Source organism: Tachypleus tridentatus, chromosome 10 (assembly GCF_004210375.1).
Source record: "Tachypleus tridentatus isolate NWPU-2018 chromosome 10, ASM421037v1, whole genome shotgun sequence".
In the NCBI taxonomy this organism is placed as follows: Eukaryota; Metazoa; Arthropoda; class Merostomata; order Xiphosura; family Limulidae; genus Tachypleus; species Tachypleus tridentatus.
Window position 1 is genome coordinate 98,781,450 of NC_134834.1, and position 17,350 is coordinate 98,798,799.

Consider the following 17,350-nt stretch of genomic DNA (forward strand, 5'->3'; position numbering starts at 1 on the left):
GAACAAACTTACCCATCAGCATCAGGTTGAAGGTTATCAGGGTTAATAAAATATGTATGTAAGTTATTCATTAGAAGTGGAGCGGAGGCCATCCCTGAAGATACTATTCCTGCCATTAGACCTTTATTGTTGGGGAACCACTGTGATTAATAAATATTTAATTATTAATTATTTTACCAAACTGAATGTTGGTAACCATTAATATTTAAATTCCAGTAAGTAAAATCGTTTATTATAACTCCGTTCGGACAACTTAAAAAACTAGTACTTATTTTTTGTTTGTTGGTATGAAGAAATATTTAGATTTTCCAAAATGTTACTTAGTGCCATTTTTACTTCCTTCAATATGACCTTAAAACAGCATTCAATAAAGATACAATTATTTTATCAAGGGGTATAATATCAAAATCACATTTAATAGATGAAAACCTTTATTAACATCAGTATATTTTCTGTTTAAAATCTTACTTTCTCGTTTGTTTGTAATTTTTAATGAATCATTACGTGGTATTGAAATGATTTAGCATCCTCGTCACGTCGTTACAGTTCATGTAAACAATCGTGATGATGATCCTTTAAATTACAGAGTATCTGCTAAATAATCTAGCGCTGAAGTTTTCAAACCACATTAATGTTCTCTGCATGTTTTCTATAATTATAACAACTATGTCACAAAAATGTCTCTTTATGGATTGTTTTAGCGTAGACTTAGAATAGTATGCATCTTAGTGTTCCAGCTAGAGACAGTGACAACAGCAAAATGTATTTGGAATATGGCGCTAGACCTTTGATCCCAGATAATGATCATTTACTGCCGTATGCTAGAGGACCTCAAGTGGTCTTTTCATTGTTAATTAACTGGTAATTTGTGTTTAGGGTTGACCTACAGAACGTGGGCCGAAACGTATTGTGCCCCCCTTCGTTGGAAATGTTTTTAATTTGTTGTATATTTTGTTAGATAACAGAAAAAATATTTAAATATGTTTTTAGAACGGACTCAGCGAGATCTGCTCAAATATGATATCAAAACCTAATTTTAACACTGGCTTTTGTAATTACCTGCACCTTTCATTGTTGTAGTTACATTTTATAATAAGTGTTGTGTACCTGCTTAGATCTTATCCCAATTAGTATAAAAAATGATCAAACATGTTTCTCAGTAATAATGGAACGCAAAAATAGAACTCCAAATAACACAAACCAGTTTAACAAGTTAATATTTAGTCAGCATTACCTTGTATTTCAGTACTGCTTTGCATCCACATGGCATAGTTTCAATGAGTTTGTGCAGATATTCCTGAGTACTTGACTGACATCTTTCTTTGAGTATTTCAAGACGTTCATCTTCCGTGTTTGACTTGCTATCTTTCGTTAATCGGTTTAACGCAGCTCATAAATTTGTAATCGAATTGACATCGGACGATTTATCTTGCCATTCCATGACATCAATTCTCTTATTTCTAAGATATCTTTTAACGACTCCACAATTGCAGGGAAACTTGTTTGATCATTTTGTAAGCTAATTGGAATAAGATACCTAAGAAACTATAGCAGATGCACAACACTTTTTTGATGATATGTAACTAAAATCATGAAAAGTTCAGTTATTTACCATAGCCAGTGTTAAAATTATAGTTTGATGTCATACTTGAACAGACCTCTTCGAATGCGTTCTAAAAACATTTATTATATAGTAAAAGATGTAACAAGTTAACGTTTTCATGGAAGTGGGACTTTTTAGTCCACATTATGTATATCAACCCTAAACACAATTTATAAACTAATTAACACTGAGGGGAAGACTTTAGCTATTCCAGTATACAGATCAAGCACTGAGTGGTGTGTCGTAGATTCGCTACTGAACCTCGATATTCCTTTCCGTTGAAAGGTCATCGTATAAACACGTGGATGGATACTTGAATCTCAAGGAACCTAATGTGAACAGCAAAATCTTGCCTCAGTGTTTACTACAGTTGAAAATAGTTTTTTCATGCAGAATAAGTATCTTCTATATTAGATAATTACGACACTTATGTATGGTAGTTTTGTAAGTGAAATTTTATTTAATAATTATATACTTCTGTAAATATTTCGTATTTCAGGTTAACTACTGTACATTTTTCATATATTACCTGTAAAATTTTTATTCTGTCACAGCTATCTTCAGCAAATCTAAAGTTTTAAGATACAATGTTTGACAATTTGTACATACCACCATTGCTGCAGCTAAAGGAAAGCTATAACAACAGTCAAATCCAATATTAGTAACCACTGCTAAGGATGCAATTGTAGCTTCCAGACTGTGTTTTATAGTCCAATACGTTGCTGCCATTCCGAAACTGATGATAAAAAAATGCATTGTAAATTATTTATTTTCCACGATTCATGTTAAAAGTAAATACAGAAAGTTTAAAGTATTTAATATCTTCAATGAAATATTTGATCTGGTTTTATCTGCTATATTAGAAAACTACAACCTTATTTGTACCACGAGTTTTTAATTTCAGTAAATATTGGCACTTGTTTGTTGTATGAAGTTTCACTTTTTGCCCATCTCTCTATAACTTACAACAACCTAACCAAAGACTGTAACGAGCAAACAAATAGTAAACATTTCAGAATAACAGAAATGGACGCTAAGGAAAAAGGAGGAACTCTTATTTCGTAACCAACAACCTAAACTGAATAAGTTACCTAGTTACGTAACCGCATCAACTCATCGTGCCTAACATTGACAATACGTTAAAAGTTCATATTACAAAAAAAGTTATTATTTGTGCCATCATTTTGTAGAATATCATATTGTATTAGCAACTGACTGTTCTTTACTCAAATAAATTTGTATTTTAAAACATTGATATGAAATAATGATCTGCTTTGAAGGAATAGTGTGAATTGTATTTAGAAGTAAAGAAAGACTGATTGTCAATAATCCATATAAAACGTTGAATGACACTGTGTGCAGAAGTCTATTGTGAATCATACGAGTGTTTGTTTGGTACTGAATTAAGCATGATGTGAGTTGTAGTTACCAATGTCATAACCATGGTGTAAATGGCATTAACCAGTGGAGTAATTATGAAGTACTTCAGTTCATTAAGCTTTCTCAATATACGATAGATTTATTATTATTGTATCGAAGTTTCCAGTTATTAAAGATAATATTTTGTGATTAATCAATATACATGTTTATTATTGTTACACTGCAGGTATCTTGTTGTCACATATACATTTTAATGATTATGACAAACAATTTTGTGATTAATAATTTATTACTTTCACATCATTTCTGATACCTATTTCTGTTATTACACTTTATATTCATATTTTTTCTGATATTCAGAGATAAAATTTCCTGATTATTAATTGTAATTTCCTGATTTTACTGAGAACTATTGTAACATGTACATTACATTATTTTCATTACTACAGATATAGCTAGCTGTCTGATTATTGCAGATAGTTTTTCATTATTATAACTTATAATTAGTGCATTAAAGTTTTCTGATTAGTTATTTGAAATAGTTTTCTGTTGACTATATTACAATGTTTTAATTAATAAAAATTTGAACATCACTAACAGTCTCACGATGTTTACAGATAGTTTTCCTGATTATTATATCAAATATTTCAATTATAACAAATACTGTTGTAAATAGAGTTTTATCACTTTGTATCACAAATACAATATTATGGTAATTAATGGCACTTACTAAATTCCAATTTTCTGTTGAACTTTCCTGATTATTCCAAGTACACATTTTTTATTATTGCGATAGAGTTTTCCGAGTATTACACACAACGTCCTGATTATTACAGTCACAATTGTATGGTTATTAAAGATATAGTTTTCTGTTTGTTACATAAAGTTTTCAGATTATTACAAATAACGTTAATGATTGTTAATGATAGTTTTGTTACTCTTAGCAAATGTTTTATTGTCAACTTTATCTGCAGAGTTGCTTTCTATAGAGAGAAATATTTTAATAATCACTCATAATTTTATACAGTTTAGAGCTATAACTTATGACATTTTTTAATGTTCATAAATGACAATTGTTAATGTAAATAAAATAAAATATTAATAGACAAAGAAATAAGCCTTTCACGTTACATTTTACGTCCAAGGATAACATGTTCTGTTAGTTCCACACTTGTTCGTCATACAGGATTACTTACGTCATGTGACTACTGTACAGACGACTTTAAGGGTGATCATGGATTATGTTAATTGGTTTGTGTTTAGGGTCAAATCTACACAACAGCTGATCTGTGCTATGCCTATTGCTGGGATTAAATCCAGAGTTTTAGCGTATATAAGTATTTTGACAAACAAAAGAAGTGCGTCAAGTTTCATTTCATGTTTTGTGTATGCAAAACTAGTTATTTCGTAAAATACAAATTGAAATATTTTTCTTATTATTTCGTATTAACTTTACACTATTGTCTCACCTGTAAATAACAGTACCAATCAGGATGCTAGACCGATGTCCAATCCGTTGAGCAAGCCAAACTCCACAGAAGAAGGAAGAACTTATACACTCAGTTGTGTAGAAAAGCCAGGCAGTCTGTTCGTATGTCGTGTTTCTGTCAACTCTTTCTCTGAGGTATGACGTCAAGTAAGGAATGATGTTACCAAACAGATGTATTAAACCAAGTCCAACATAAATCAGAAAACACCCAGAAACTGCAACAAATGAACGAGCTTTCATTTCTGTAAATTAAACAGGCTACAGCTGAGGGTATCCTTAAGGTCAGTTGATGTTCTGGAAATAATAAGTTATATAATAAATCTTCATACAAAGCCCTCTACTTGAACAACAATAGCTATACTTGACAACAGAACATAACAGCCTTCATCATTTAAACATTTAGATTACATTAATCGGATATAATAAACTATAAAATTAATTATCTGAAGAAATGCGACATTTTAACAACATATTAACTTTACATTACACAACTTCGATATAGTGCAACATGTAAGTGTAATTAATAATGAATAGGAAATTATATAATTCTTATTTTAGTAAAAAACCTGTACTTCAACAATGTATTCACTTTACCTTTGTAAATAGTACGACATAATACATCGTCTTTATAAAATGTTCCCAGAATAGAAAATAAAGTGAAGCACTATAGTTGTATTTTTATCAAACAAACAAAGCTTGAAGTCACATACATAAGACAAGTGAGTGATGGCATTGTACTAAAACAAAGTTGTGTTTATAAATATGTCAATCAAAATGGATATGAGTCTTCTCAACAGAAGTTACATCTCATAAATATTTTATGTGTTTCAGGCTCACGAACTATGTAAATTGTAACTTATGATTAAATCTTTTCGAAGGAAGAGTATAGCACATATGTCGAAGTTTATGTAACTTTTGTAGAAAGCTCGAGGCAGGGCATAGTTTCTCAGTGGTAAAATTAATAAGTGATAATATTAAGATTAGAGGCTCGATACTGTTTCTGTTATACGAAAACTATGTGAAATTAATATTAATAGTTTTAGCAAGGACTTTTATCAAAGTAAGTTTTACACTCTTTAAATATTATAGAAACGAAATATATTTTTACTTGTATTTTTCTTTGTCTTAAAGAATGTGTTTTAACAGGTTCAGAAATTTTTAACAGCTAATGTTTGCACCTAATTAATGTTTATTTCGTTCACCCAAATTCTTAAAGAAATATTACGAACATGGATAAAAAACGTACCAGCTGCTGCACTTTACAGAAGGAAGTAGTCGTATACTTTTAAAAAATATATAATACCTTTTTATTTGGCCTAGTGTTTTGAAAAAAAACAACAAAAAACGTCAAATTGAATTTTCTCCATAATTCAGATTGATGAAACTATCGCTGAAAAATTAGGTTTAATACTCTATATGACTATTATTAGCTTATTCGAAGTTATATATATATAGTATAGTGCTGTGTAAAACTAGAAAGTTTTCTAAAAAAAGTAAAAAATAGTTATTACAAAAAACCCTCCATGCCCTGTTTCGAGTTGTTACTCTACTCCTATAACATTCCCCAATATTTTATCCCGCAAAGTCGTTAAAAGTCTAGATTCAGGTTAAGTACTAATAGAGTTTGTTTGCTTGCTTTTCTATGTAAGAGCACAGATATATACCGGGCTCAATATTTTTTGTCCACCACAGGAATCGAAAACTGAATTATAATATTATAAACTCTCGAGTTACAACCTAACCGTGACACATTCTGTGATAAAGCTCTAACAAAGTTTCGTTGGAATACAAAAATAACTTTCAGTGCTGTAACGATGACAGGAGAATTAAAAGTGTGCAATCTTTATACGAACGATAGTTTAACGTCACATTTATGGGTCTTTCTCCTTGAACATAAAACTCATGGACAAAAGATTATGTCAAATGCAAGTCCTAGTCAAGAAAACTCCCTTCGTCCCTATGAATTATAAGCAAACTAGAAAGTCAATCATTTATGGTAAACTTTATCTGGAAGAGTACGTTGAGCTTTATATCACCCCAAATCACCTTCCACACAGCACGAAGCCTTCCAATCAAGGTATCTTGAAATGCATATACAAAACATATATTAATGTAGTTAAATAAACAAAACCACAAGGAAGGACTGCGTTGAAAACAGCAAATCTAAACCTCTGACTAATTATATTAATTTGTTATAATATAAAAAATTGTAATGGAAGGATGGTTCAAATGATACTCAACAAATAGAAGATGGTACTTCCAATTGGGAGTGTTCGTCTTCTTCAGAGGACCGAAAGAAAGGTCACACTTGGGATGGTAATAAGTCATGGTAAGATGTGGAGACAGCAATGCCATCCAAAGACAGACCCAATTCAGCCAGCTGCACCAAGATATTAATATTTTGGGTACTTAATCTGCGATGACATCTCGTTTTGATGTTTTGCCTGCCGAGCATATGCACAGGCTCGCTGAAAAGCGATGCAGTTTAAAAGTGTAGGTTAACTACAAAAGGTATCACAGGCCCATTTTAAAGCCTTCCGTGCCATGTGGCAGACAGTATTCCGCCACTGATGAGTATACCATGGAAAATGTGTCGAAGATTTAGAAATACACTGAGCAGCTGCCTGGATGATACAGTCGATGCTGCAATATAATCATGTACTGCTGGCTTACAGGTAATGGCAGGGTCAAGTTCCGAGAGAGCAGTGAAAGAGGTCCAGTTGGTCCAGCTTCCACTGAGGCACGCGGGTCAGGTGGCATCGATCACGGCCGTCTTTCTCAAAGTGATAGGTAGATTATCACTAATTCGTGGTTTACTATCAACCCTCCACGAAAGATAAGAGAAAAGTGAAGGGGAGTAGATGGAGATATTAATAGAAGAAAAAGACTGATTAGGTGCATGAAAATAAGTGTACGAACCAGTATTAGAACAAGAGGTTGTGATTCCAGAGCATGCGCTCTATGGAAGGACCGCTGCAATCAATATTAGCATCACCTGAGAGGGATAATATCCATTAAAATGTCTCAGAATTAAAAAGGGAGACAGTGGTATCATTGATTATCCAGGAGACAGGGAGGGAGAACAAATAGTCACGGTATAAGCAAAGAAACGTGAATGGCTAAGACTTCTAAGGGTGTATATAGTGGTAAAAACAGGGAAAAGTACATGCTGATCGACCAGCAGTGCCACCCCTACATACATTTGTCCATCACACAACCTGTTATATCTGTAAAAAGAAAACTGCCGAAAGGTGACTGCATCAGCAGGTTTCAGAAACTTTCCTGTAAGGAGAGACACACAGGGTGATAAGAATCAATCAAATTCTTAATGTTATCTATATTCGAACGATAACCTCGACAGGTCCACTGTATCCAAGGGCCATATTTATTCATGTGAAGGAGGACTGAGCAGAGAGACCTTCTGTTTTCGATTACATCTTATTTTATTGGAAAGAGATCTATCAACCTGCATGTAACTTGTCTTGGTTCGAGTATGCAGGTCTGTGGAGGAATATTACAGAAACTGAGGGTGTGAACGAATAATTGTTTTGCATCTCGAAGCTAGAGAATAAGATGGACCCGAGGAAATGGCCAAACCCAGAGCCAAAGGAAGCGGACCATGAGAGCCACCAAAAGGAGTAGCTGGTACAGAGATGGAGTAGACGTAGATTCGTCAAGTCTTTTAACCACGGAGGTCACAAGACTTCAGATTCATTACAAACGACTCTGTTGGAGGCATAGAGATCTCTCTGTACTCCTACTGTGGAAGTGGAATGGAGTGCATCAGCATATGTCCGAGATGGATTGAGAGACAACAACTTTCGAGCACCTGGGTAGAAGATATTATTCCTTGAAATGTTGCACCTCTTTCTTCTCCACCACTTAGGACAAGAGTAAGAAGGGAGCGAACAGTTAACACAATATGGTTCCAGTCCATACTCGACGACGTCATGGTCTTTGTCCTTACAATGAGCACATGTTAAATAACCGAACTGCTGACATTGGAAACATCTTAGAGGGTTGGGAATGTATAACCGTACCTTACAGTTCTGATAACCTGCCTTGGCTATGAAAGGTGGACATCAAAATCAGAACATTAGATAGCAGCATAATTACGTCTTATCAATTGGAGATTCGGCGTACTACAGGAATATTCTTCAAGTCCTCTGAATAATAGCTCCCCTTAAGGAATTCGGAGTAGTGTGAGAAGTAACATCTATAGGTATGTTCTCAATGCTCTTCAAATGTAAGAAGAGTTTAGTGTGTTGTGGTGGGGATGTTTTCATCAACTGTTTCATAGCCCAACATTCTTACTAACTTGAGGGAGACACTAAGTCCTTAGGATTTCTCAGATAATGAATTCAAAATGAGAACTCTAGGTATATCCATTCGTGACCGTTTACAAATTACAGTTTCTTTCTCAATCTTATTTATTTTTTCTTCATTATTGGGGTATCCATAATAAAGTAAGAACATTTCAGTGTCAACTGTCTCCATCCACCACGAAGCTCTACGAGGGGACACACTGCAATGCCAAACAACGACACTGCAGCAATGCTAAGGTTTTATGAACACCATACCTAAACACCAGCATCAGATACATTGAACACAACGCCTGTTGAAAACGTCTAAAACTGGTAATCGGTTGAACCTAGTCCAAGTGATCCAGCCAATTGACCCTGGGGGCAACCCCAAGGGTGCCTGTCTTCAGGAATTTAAAACTAAAGTGCTGTTTAAGGTTGGACCCCCTCAACCACCAAGATCATTTTCTGCCTTAAAGGGTTGCCATGCCCGGCAAAAACATGGTTAAATGTTCAGATCACAGAGGAGGTAAACAGAAAGTACAGAATCTTCTCTAGGAAGTACCTTCACCACGTATAAGAATCCACTTCGAGGGGCAATGGATAAGGAATCCACTTCGAGGGGCAGTGGATAAGGAATCCACATTTCTTCGCATTTTGGGTAAGTACATCTCTCTTTGCAGTGTGATTGCTTCATACATTTGTGCTGTGTAGAAGGAATGATAACGATGAATGTCCCAGGAAAGTTTTAACTTATGGTCATTGGACGTATAGAGTGTTTATCAAGTTAAATGAATCATCTCCCATGCCAAAAAAAAATTATAGCTGTCATCAGAGGATGTTATGGCTTTGGTGTAACTAATAGATTTTTTTTACCATTGCGTCGTTAATAGAGGCTGATTTGGTTCTGATATTGCGTGCTACTTTTCTGGAAAAGGTTGCTGTGGTTTGGTATAAATAGCGGAGCTTAATTTGGCTTTACTGTTAGCTGTTATGTTGTTAGTAGAGATTGATTTGTCTGGGTTGTCCTTAATAGACGCTAATTTATCTGTGATATCGTCATTAACAAGTAATTTGACTGGTGTGTCCCAGATAGAAGTTGATTTAACTGTGGTATCCCCAGTCTATTCTCAATACGAGTATTACAAGTCTTTTCACTACGTACAGAAATCTACATCAAGGATGATATATGTTTAACCTACGGATCAGATCCTAGTAAAGTAATATTGGCTTCGATTTTACAGACACGAGTAAAGTGTCAGCTGTGAGGAGAGCTGTACACGTACACATGTTTTAATGCACAGCTGGTATTATTAACATCTTGGTATAGAATTAAGTGATGGTTAGAGTACTGGACTTGAAAGCTGCTGAGTATGTCTTCTAATCCCGTCATTAAACATGCTCGACAGTTCATCCATAGGTGCGTTATAATGTCACGTTCAATCCCACAATTCATTGTTAAAATGTTAACCGAAGAGTTCATGGTATGGGATTTTGATAAGTTGACTTTTCTCCAGTCTGGCACTACTAAATTGGGAATGGCTCGAGTTGCCACATACGAAATTCCAAATAAACAAACAAATATGTTATTAAAGTTCTTGAGAAATTGTTTTCTGTAAACTCGAGGCTTAAGGAATGAAGAGATTGAATTTAAAAAGAACATTACTAACTTATTCATGCACAGAGTAACAGCTAGTTAAGTGTTTATTGAGATATTGAATACATTTATCAATGAGAGATTGTGAAAGTTCGAAGATATTCGAGCATATGAGGAAAGACAGGTCTTGTTGTTTCTTACAGGTGACAATACATTATTTAGAAGTTTTAATTAAAATAAACGACAAAGAAGACCACCAACAACCACAAAGTAATATACCCTGAACCATTAATCGGTATCAAACACTATATTAATTGTGCTCGTTAAAAACGTGGATCGAATTTTACCTAAAAGAAGCTTGTTTTTGTTTGTTTGTTTTTTGGAATTTCGCACAAAGCTACTCGAGGGCTATCTGTGCTAGCCGTCCCTAATTTAGCAGTGTAAGACTAGAGGGAAGGCAGCTAGTCATCACCACCCACCGCCAACTCTTGGGCTACTCTTTTACCAACGAAATAGTGGGATTGACCGTCACATTATACACCCCCACGGGTGGGAGGGCGAGCATGTTTAGCGCGACGCGGGCGCGAACCCGCGACCCTCGGATTACGAGTCGCACGCCTTACGCGCTAGGCCATGCCGGGCCATCTAAAAGAAGCAAAACCGCTTTCATAATATTTATTTTCTCAGGAAAAGTGTTATCTGTGTCACAGTCGCATGTGTCATTACAATTGTAGAAATATGAACGTGATAGTCATTATATTTATTCATTATGTTATCTAGTTGTCATCATATATAGGGGTACAAAAGTGTACCCTATGATACGACAGCTGTGCAGGGTAGAAACCATAGCAAACGTCCATGTCGTAAGGCTGTCATACCCTAACAATGCAACAGTTCCTTAGAATTTACCATAAGGGTTATAGGGTTTTTATTTCAACATTTTACTCAGATAAACGTTACCTTAACGTGAATTCAGTTATCATATGTTTTGTTTATTTGAAAAAATTCCTTGCCACTACACACACAAAAAAACAACAAAACAAGACACGTTTTATAAGTATTGTTGTTGTTCAGTTTTTTATTACCTACTATTATTGTATGAAGATATATTATAAGTTGTAAGTGCCTCTTCGCCAAAGGTAATAGTATAGGTTTTAAGTTATTTTATAGTTTAAAGCTTATTCACTACACGAGAGCTTAGGGTACAGTTTGTGCAATACTTACAGTTCCACTATTAATGTTCAGTTTGTATAGTGTATACTGAACCAAAGGATTGGTACAGTTTGTACAATATTCATTATAGCCAAGTTGGATTGGTACAGTTTGTACAATATTCATTGTAGCCAAGTTGGATTGGTACAGTTTGTACAATATTCATTATAGCCAAGTTGGACTGGTACAGTTTGTACAATATTCATTATAGCCAAGTTGGACTGGTACAGTTTGTACAATATTCATTATAGCCAAGTTGGATTGGTACAGTTTGTACAATATTCATTATAGCCAAGTTGGATTGGTACAGTTTGTACAATATTCATTATAGCCAAGTTGGATTGGTACAGTTTGTACAATATTCATTATAGCCAATTTTAGAATACTGATTGTATACAGGTTGATTTATAGTGGTCAGGTTCTTATTAATTTAATTATATAATAAATACTCCTCTTTTACCTACACGGGCTAAGATTTTGTTATCGTCTTACAATTTAAAATTCGTAAGGTTCTTAAAAGTGTTTTACTTAAACATTTTTGTACATTTATTTTCACAGTCCTCGAGTTCTTATTGGTTTACTTATACAGTTCTAAAGTTCTTATTGGAACACTTATACATGGTCATGAAGATTTTAATGTTACGCTTGCACGTAACCCTGAGTTATTTGTTTCCTTACGCAATACTGAATTTTTTATTTCATTCATTACTTAGGCCTTTTCTTTTTGAAACGTGTTTCAGTACACCTGAAGTCATTAATGACATAGTTAAATAGCTTTAAAGCTCATAGAAAGCATTTTACTTACACAATCCTCCAGTGTTTATTAGATAATCAAAAGGTATGCAGTCTGAAGGTTTTCTGTATATCATCTAATTTACTACTGTTTTTCATACTGTAACATTTCAAACCTTAGACCCATGTTAATCGTTAGCCCTATTAGTTCTACTGTAGTAAACTTCACGCCGAACTCTTCCTTGGTGTAACTTTTACTATTCTTCATATCTAACAGCAGACTGTTTCCTTTTATCTAATGCTATTTATATGTACGTTACTAAAACGTCTGCTCCATATTTTCTCGACATCAATGAGTTCGAAAAATAACATCAATTAATCATCTGCTTTTAACTTCCTTATAATGAAAAAAACTGAATAATCATAAAATATTAATTCACAAAATTAACTAATTAATAATATCTACACTCACCGTATTTTATATCCTGACAGGTGTGAATGTTGATTCTAATATGTGGAACAGAAAATCACAATGTGTAAAACATACACATTCATATAACCTATTAAAATACATATCCTAAGTGGAAAGGTGATGAAGGTGTGGAATATATTATAATGTTGAGTATCATACTTTATGCTGTGACACAGGAAGTATTCGTACACATTTTAAAGCAATTAGGCTTAGCTGCAAGTAATTGAACCTGCCTGCAAGAACATTGACAAAAACTAAAAGAGTATTTGTAAGTAAGCCTATACGTGAATAGCAGACGTTTATTGGAAGTACGTGTAAATATGAAAAAAACAGACAAATTTTGAAAGTTTAGGATACAAGTGATTTACGTCAAAGACACCAAAGGGATTATACATCGACCTGGTGTGATTAAAAAAAGAAGAGTATAAATACATTGTACACTGATAGTGTTTAAGATAAAAATAGAAAAAAGATAGTTCGCCTTGTCACCTGAATTCTAAAGCAACTGAAGTGGCTTAAGTGGACTGTATATATATATTACAAAATGTAATTCTTTACCATCAAGCATTTTCTTAAATATACTGCCTCCACAACATCCGAAGACAACTCATTAGAAAGGCCAACCTCCCTTTCAGAATATTCTTAGCGTAATGTGTCTCATATCCTTCCAAAATTTGTACTTGGGTTCTTAACTCTATTATTGTCACTGTTAATCATGAATACAATACGATACATCAACATTATCAATTCCTTTTACAATCTTAAACACCTCAATCAGGCTTTCCTGTCTCTTCTGTTTTCAAGATAATATAGTTTGAGAGATTTCAGTCTCTCTGTATGACAGCCCCTTCATCTCAGGCACAATTATAGTAACTCTTGTGTTATCTCTTTCAATAATTCAATGTTTTTCCTGAGGTAAAGATCCCAAGATTGAATACAATATTCCAGATGTGTCGTAACTCGTGACCTATACCATGAAATTATAACCTACCTAGCCTTGTGATCTATATTCTGTATTTCTATAGATACAACATAAAATCCTATTTACACTACTACTAGCATCAGTACTCTGTTTGGATGGCTTAAGAGTCTGATTGTTTGGATGGCTTAAGAGATTGATCAAGTGTTACATCAAGGTCCCTTTTCTTCATGAGACCGTTAAGGTCATTCTCACCCAAATTATAATTATCTTGCATTTGTTACAACCAAAACCAATTTGCAAATTTTTGCTCAACGCACTTAATATTCTAAATCCTTTCGTAAATCAGCAGCATCCTCTTTACAGTTAGAAACACCAAAGACTTTGATATCATAAGAAAATTTAAGTAATTTATTTAATATTCCTTCATCTGTGTTACTGATAAAAGTATAACGAATTTTCTAAAGATGTAGTGTATTATCCCTTCCCCACAAATAGATAAAATTGTTTATGTTTATAAATATTTTGGTTCCACACTCAAGAAGGTTTTGTCAAGAAGTTACAAGAAGCATGTCCTGTAATACAGATCACAGCGTGTTATCTTATATAACAAACGAGTAGAACTAGTTATGAATGAAACGTTATGCTATATTACAAAACACAGAAGAAACATAATAATTATGAAAAGCAAGTATTCTTATGATAGAAATGATGTGTTATACTACTCAGAAGAAGAATATGAATTGAGAGGAACATATTTTATGAAAATCAAAATCATATTTTTATATGTAATATAACATAAGACAAAAATATACTAAGTAAAAAATACAAGTCTTCTTATAATACAAACAATACTATATTAAGCTATATAACACTGCAAATACAGGGTGTTCGGAAAGTCACTGTGCAGTTTTGTAGTCAGTCTATTTCAAGCCAGCAACTGATAGCGGAGTTTGGAAACAAAATAAGAAGGATTTATGCCTGTATTGATGTCAACAGGGGTCACTTTCAACATTGTTTATAATTGTCATTCATATTTACCTCCTGTATTCTATATTGAAACATGTCTGTTAATAATTATATAAGTGCACAGTGACTTTCGAACACCCTGTAGAATCAAAATGCTTCAGTCATAAAATGTTCAAACGAATCGATCATATTCGACGATTAAGTAGGAAAACTTGAATAAAAGACAGGCGAATCAAGATGCGGTATTTAAAGTTATCGATAAAAATCAGTGATTTAATTATTTGTATCTTGTATGAAAAATTATTTTGAATAGAGGAAAATTGTACTAAGAGAAGAGAGAGTGTTCATAAAATACAATGTGTCAACGAATCGCACAACTGTTATCCTCTGTTACACCCAATCACCAAGCTATTATCCCATTACGATACCCAATCAATATATAGTCTTGCGTAAAACTGTTTATGGATGCTATATCACATTAATGAACTAAATTAAACAATAAACGCAACTTATGACTGAACACAAACGATTTGATCTTTTAGTTTATAACAAAATCTGTTTGTTTGAAGTTAAGCACATAGATGCACAATGGCTATCTATGCTCTATACACCACCATTATCGAAACGCAGTCTCTAGGGTTGTAAGTCCGCTGTGCCACTGGAAAATCTGTTGTTGGCAATTTGTACCCATTAATCTGAATAAATAAACCGAGAAAAGAAGGTCATCTGACAAACATTTATCAATTGTAATTTGGTTTATTTTAGGAAAAAAACGTTAAATTATAAATAATTGTCATATTTTATAATATTTAATTTTCCAAAGAATTAGAAAATGTCCTCGAATAATTTAAGATGTAGACCATTGTAATGTGAGAAAGTATAGTCCTTTTTACGGGAGTCTGGAGTGAAGTTTTTATTTTTGTATTAAAAATATCTTCACGAAATTGTTTCTTTAGAGATTTTCAGTGAATCGTACTTAGCACGACTATAGTTGTTTGACAGTGATGGAACATTAGTATTACTAATTTTTTTTAAAAAAGTAAATTATTTAAAGTGGTTCTTCAGTAAATATATTTAGTTAATCAGGTTCGTAGAAATTTCTGTTTAACTTATTTTATTTCATAAAAAAGTCACACGTTTCATAATAAACAAATTCGTGTTTCAAGATTATGTTCTTTATTTACACATTTTAGAGACTATGAACAAGTAAACAGGTACACCAACCAAAGTTACTTTTGGAAGAATGTTGTTCGAATACTTCTACAGTTGTGTACTATCTAATAACATCATATGTTACCGTAGATACAGTTGTAACGTTTTAGTTCTGAGTTGGGAACCATCTGACGTTCACAGGAAAACATATGCCAGTAAAACTGAACGAGATACTGACGCGAAACGTATGGTTGTTGTCATGGCGACGTTACATTTTCCCCCAGTGGCACAGCAATATGTTTGAAGACTCTCACCACTAGAAACCTGGTTTCGATACCCGTTGTGTGTAGACCACAGATAACCCATTGTGTACCTTTTTCGTTAATTCCACACATCAAACCGTCATATTTAGTTACTCCAGTATATGGTTTTTACAGATGTATAATCTTTCACTCTGTAGAACAGCTGTATGATAATGTGGTTTAAATACTACAAGTATCCACTGAATAGGTCTGGTGGTTGTGGAGCTATGGAGTTTATCTATATATGGGTTTGTAGATGAAATACGTTTATTATCAACGGAAAGGCAGCGTACGTGTAAAAAATATTTTATCATAAAACACCTTTTACCTTAAGTTACTTTCATAATCAGAAATTATGTTTTGTCTTCATGAAAAACTACAGTAACGGTACAAATTTCGATACATTCATGACTTTCTTAAAAAACTGGTCAACAAATGCCTACGAGATCCTGATCTTGGAATAACTTTAATGACGCAGGAAGTTCTTAAGTTTAAAGTGACCTTGGAAGATGTTAAAATTAGGTAGACTTTTGATTAATCAACATTCTTTTTGTGTTATCTGTTTTGTATAGAATATTGATTTCTATCAATGTAAACACCAAACATATGTCGTATAGGGTTTAGCTTTAACACATGTGTAACATTAAAGTGTATTGTTTCACTGAAGTGTGACCATAGGACTACTGTAATTCAGTTTTCGACACAGATTCAACACAGATAGCCTCCACTGTGTAGCTTTCGCAATTAACTGCAAATGTATACACTTTAAAAATCTGATGTTCATTAGTATTCCACAAAGTTGCGATTGGTTCGCTATCTATCGGTACATACCATCCCCAGTGAAACATGAATTTAGTAATTAGGTGAATATTTTATGAATGGTATCATGACAATTCAGAAGTATGAACTTCTTTAATACTAGTAGATTCACGCTACAACAATTCAGCGGTAAATGTTTCATAAATGTAGCGATGAATTAATATAAAAGGTGAAGTCAACCCAGTGTCTTACATGAGTGTATATATGCAATATGAGTGTATAATGGGCCGTTGACAACTGTACTTTGTCATTCAATGTGTCATTTTTTGGTTATTAGTAAAAAAGGCTGAAAAGAATGTAATTGTCGCTAAATACTTACTGGGATTTGTTTTCCCCACTGGATGCCACTGTTCCTTGTATTTTTACTGAATTTCGGAAAATAAGAAATTGCTCGTATTTTGAA

At 33.5% G+C, this 17,350-nt stretch overlaps 1 protein-coding gene across 4 annotated transcripts in view; it reads right to left on the reverse strand.

The window, feature by feature from the left end:
- LOC143229934 (apicoplast pyruvate carrier 1-like) overlaps nt 1-17,350 on the reverse strand; it is a 52,917-nt gene that overhangs the window by 13,245 nt on the left and 22,322 nt on the right. For all 4 annotated transcript variants that reach the window (XM_076462807.1, XM_076462806.1, XM_076462808.1 and 1 more), the window contains exons 3-5: nt 4,453-4,766; nt 2,213-2,339; nt 13-140 (exon numbers count right to left, since the gene is read on the reverse strand). In XM_076462807.1, coding sequence (XP_076318922.1) covers nt 13-140; nt 2,213-2,339; nt 4,453-4,712 — 515 coding nt within the window. In that variant the 5' untranslated portion in view covers nt 4,713-4,766. The remainder of the gene's footprint in view (nt 1-12; nt 141-2,212; nt 2,340-4,452; nt 4,767-17,350) is intronic.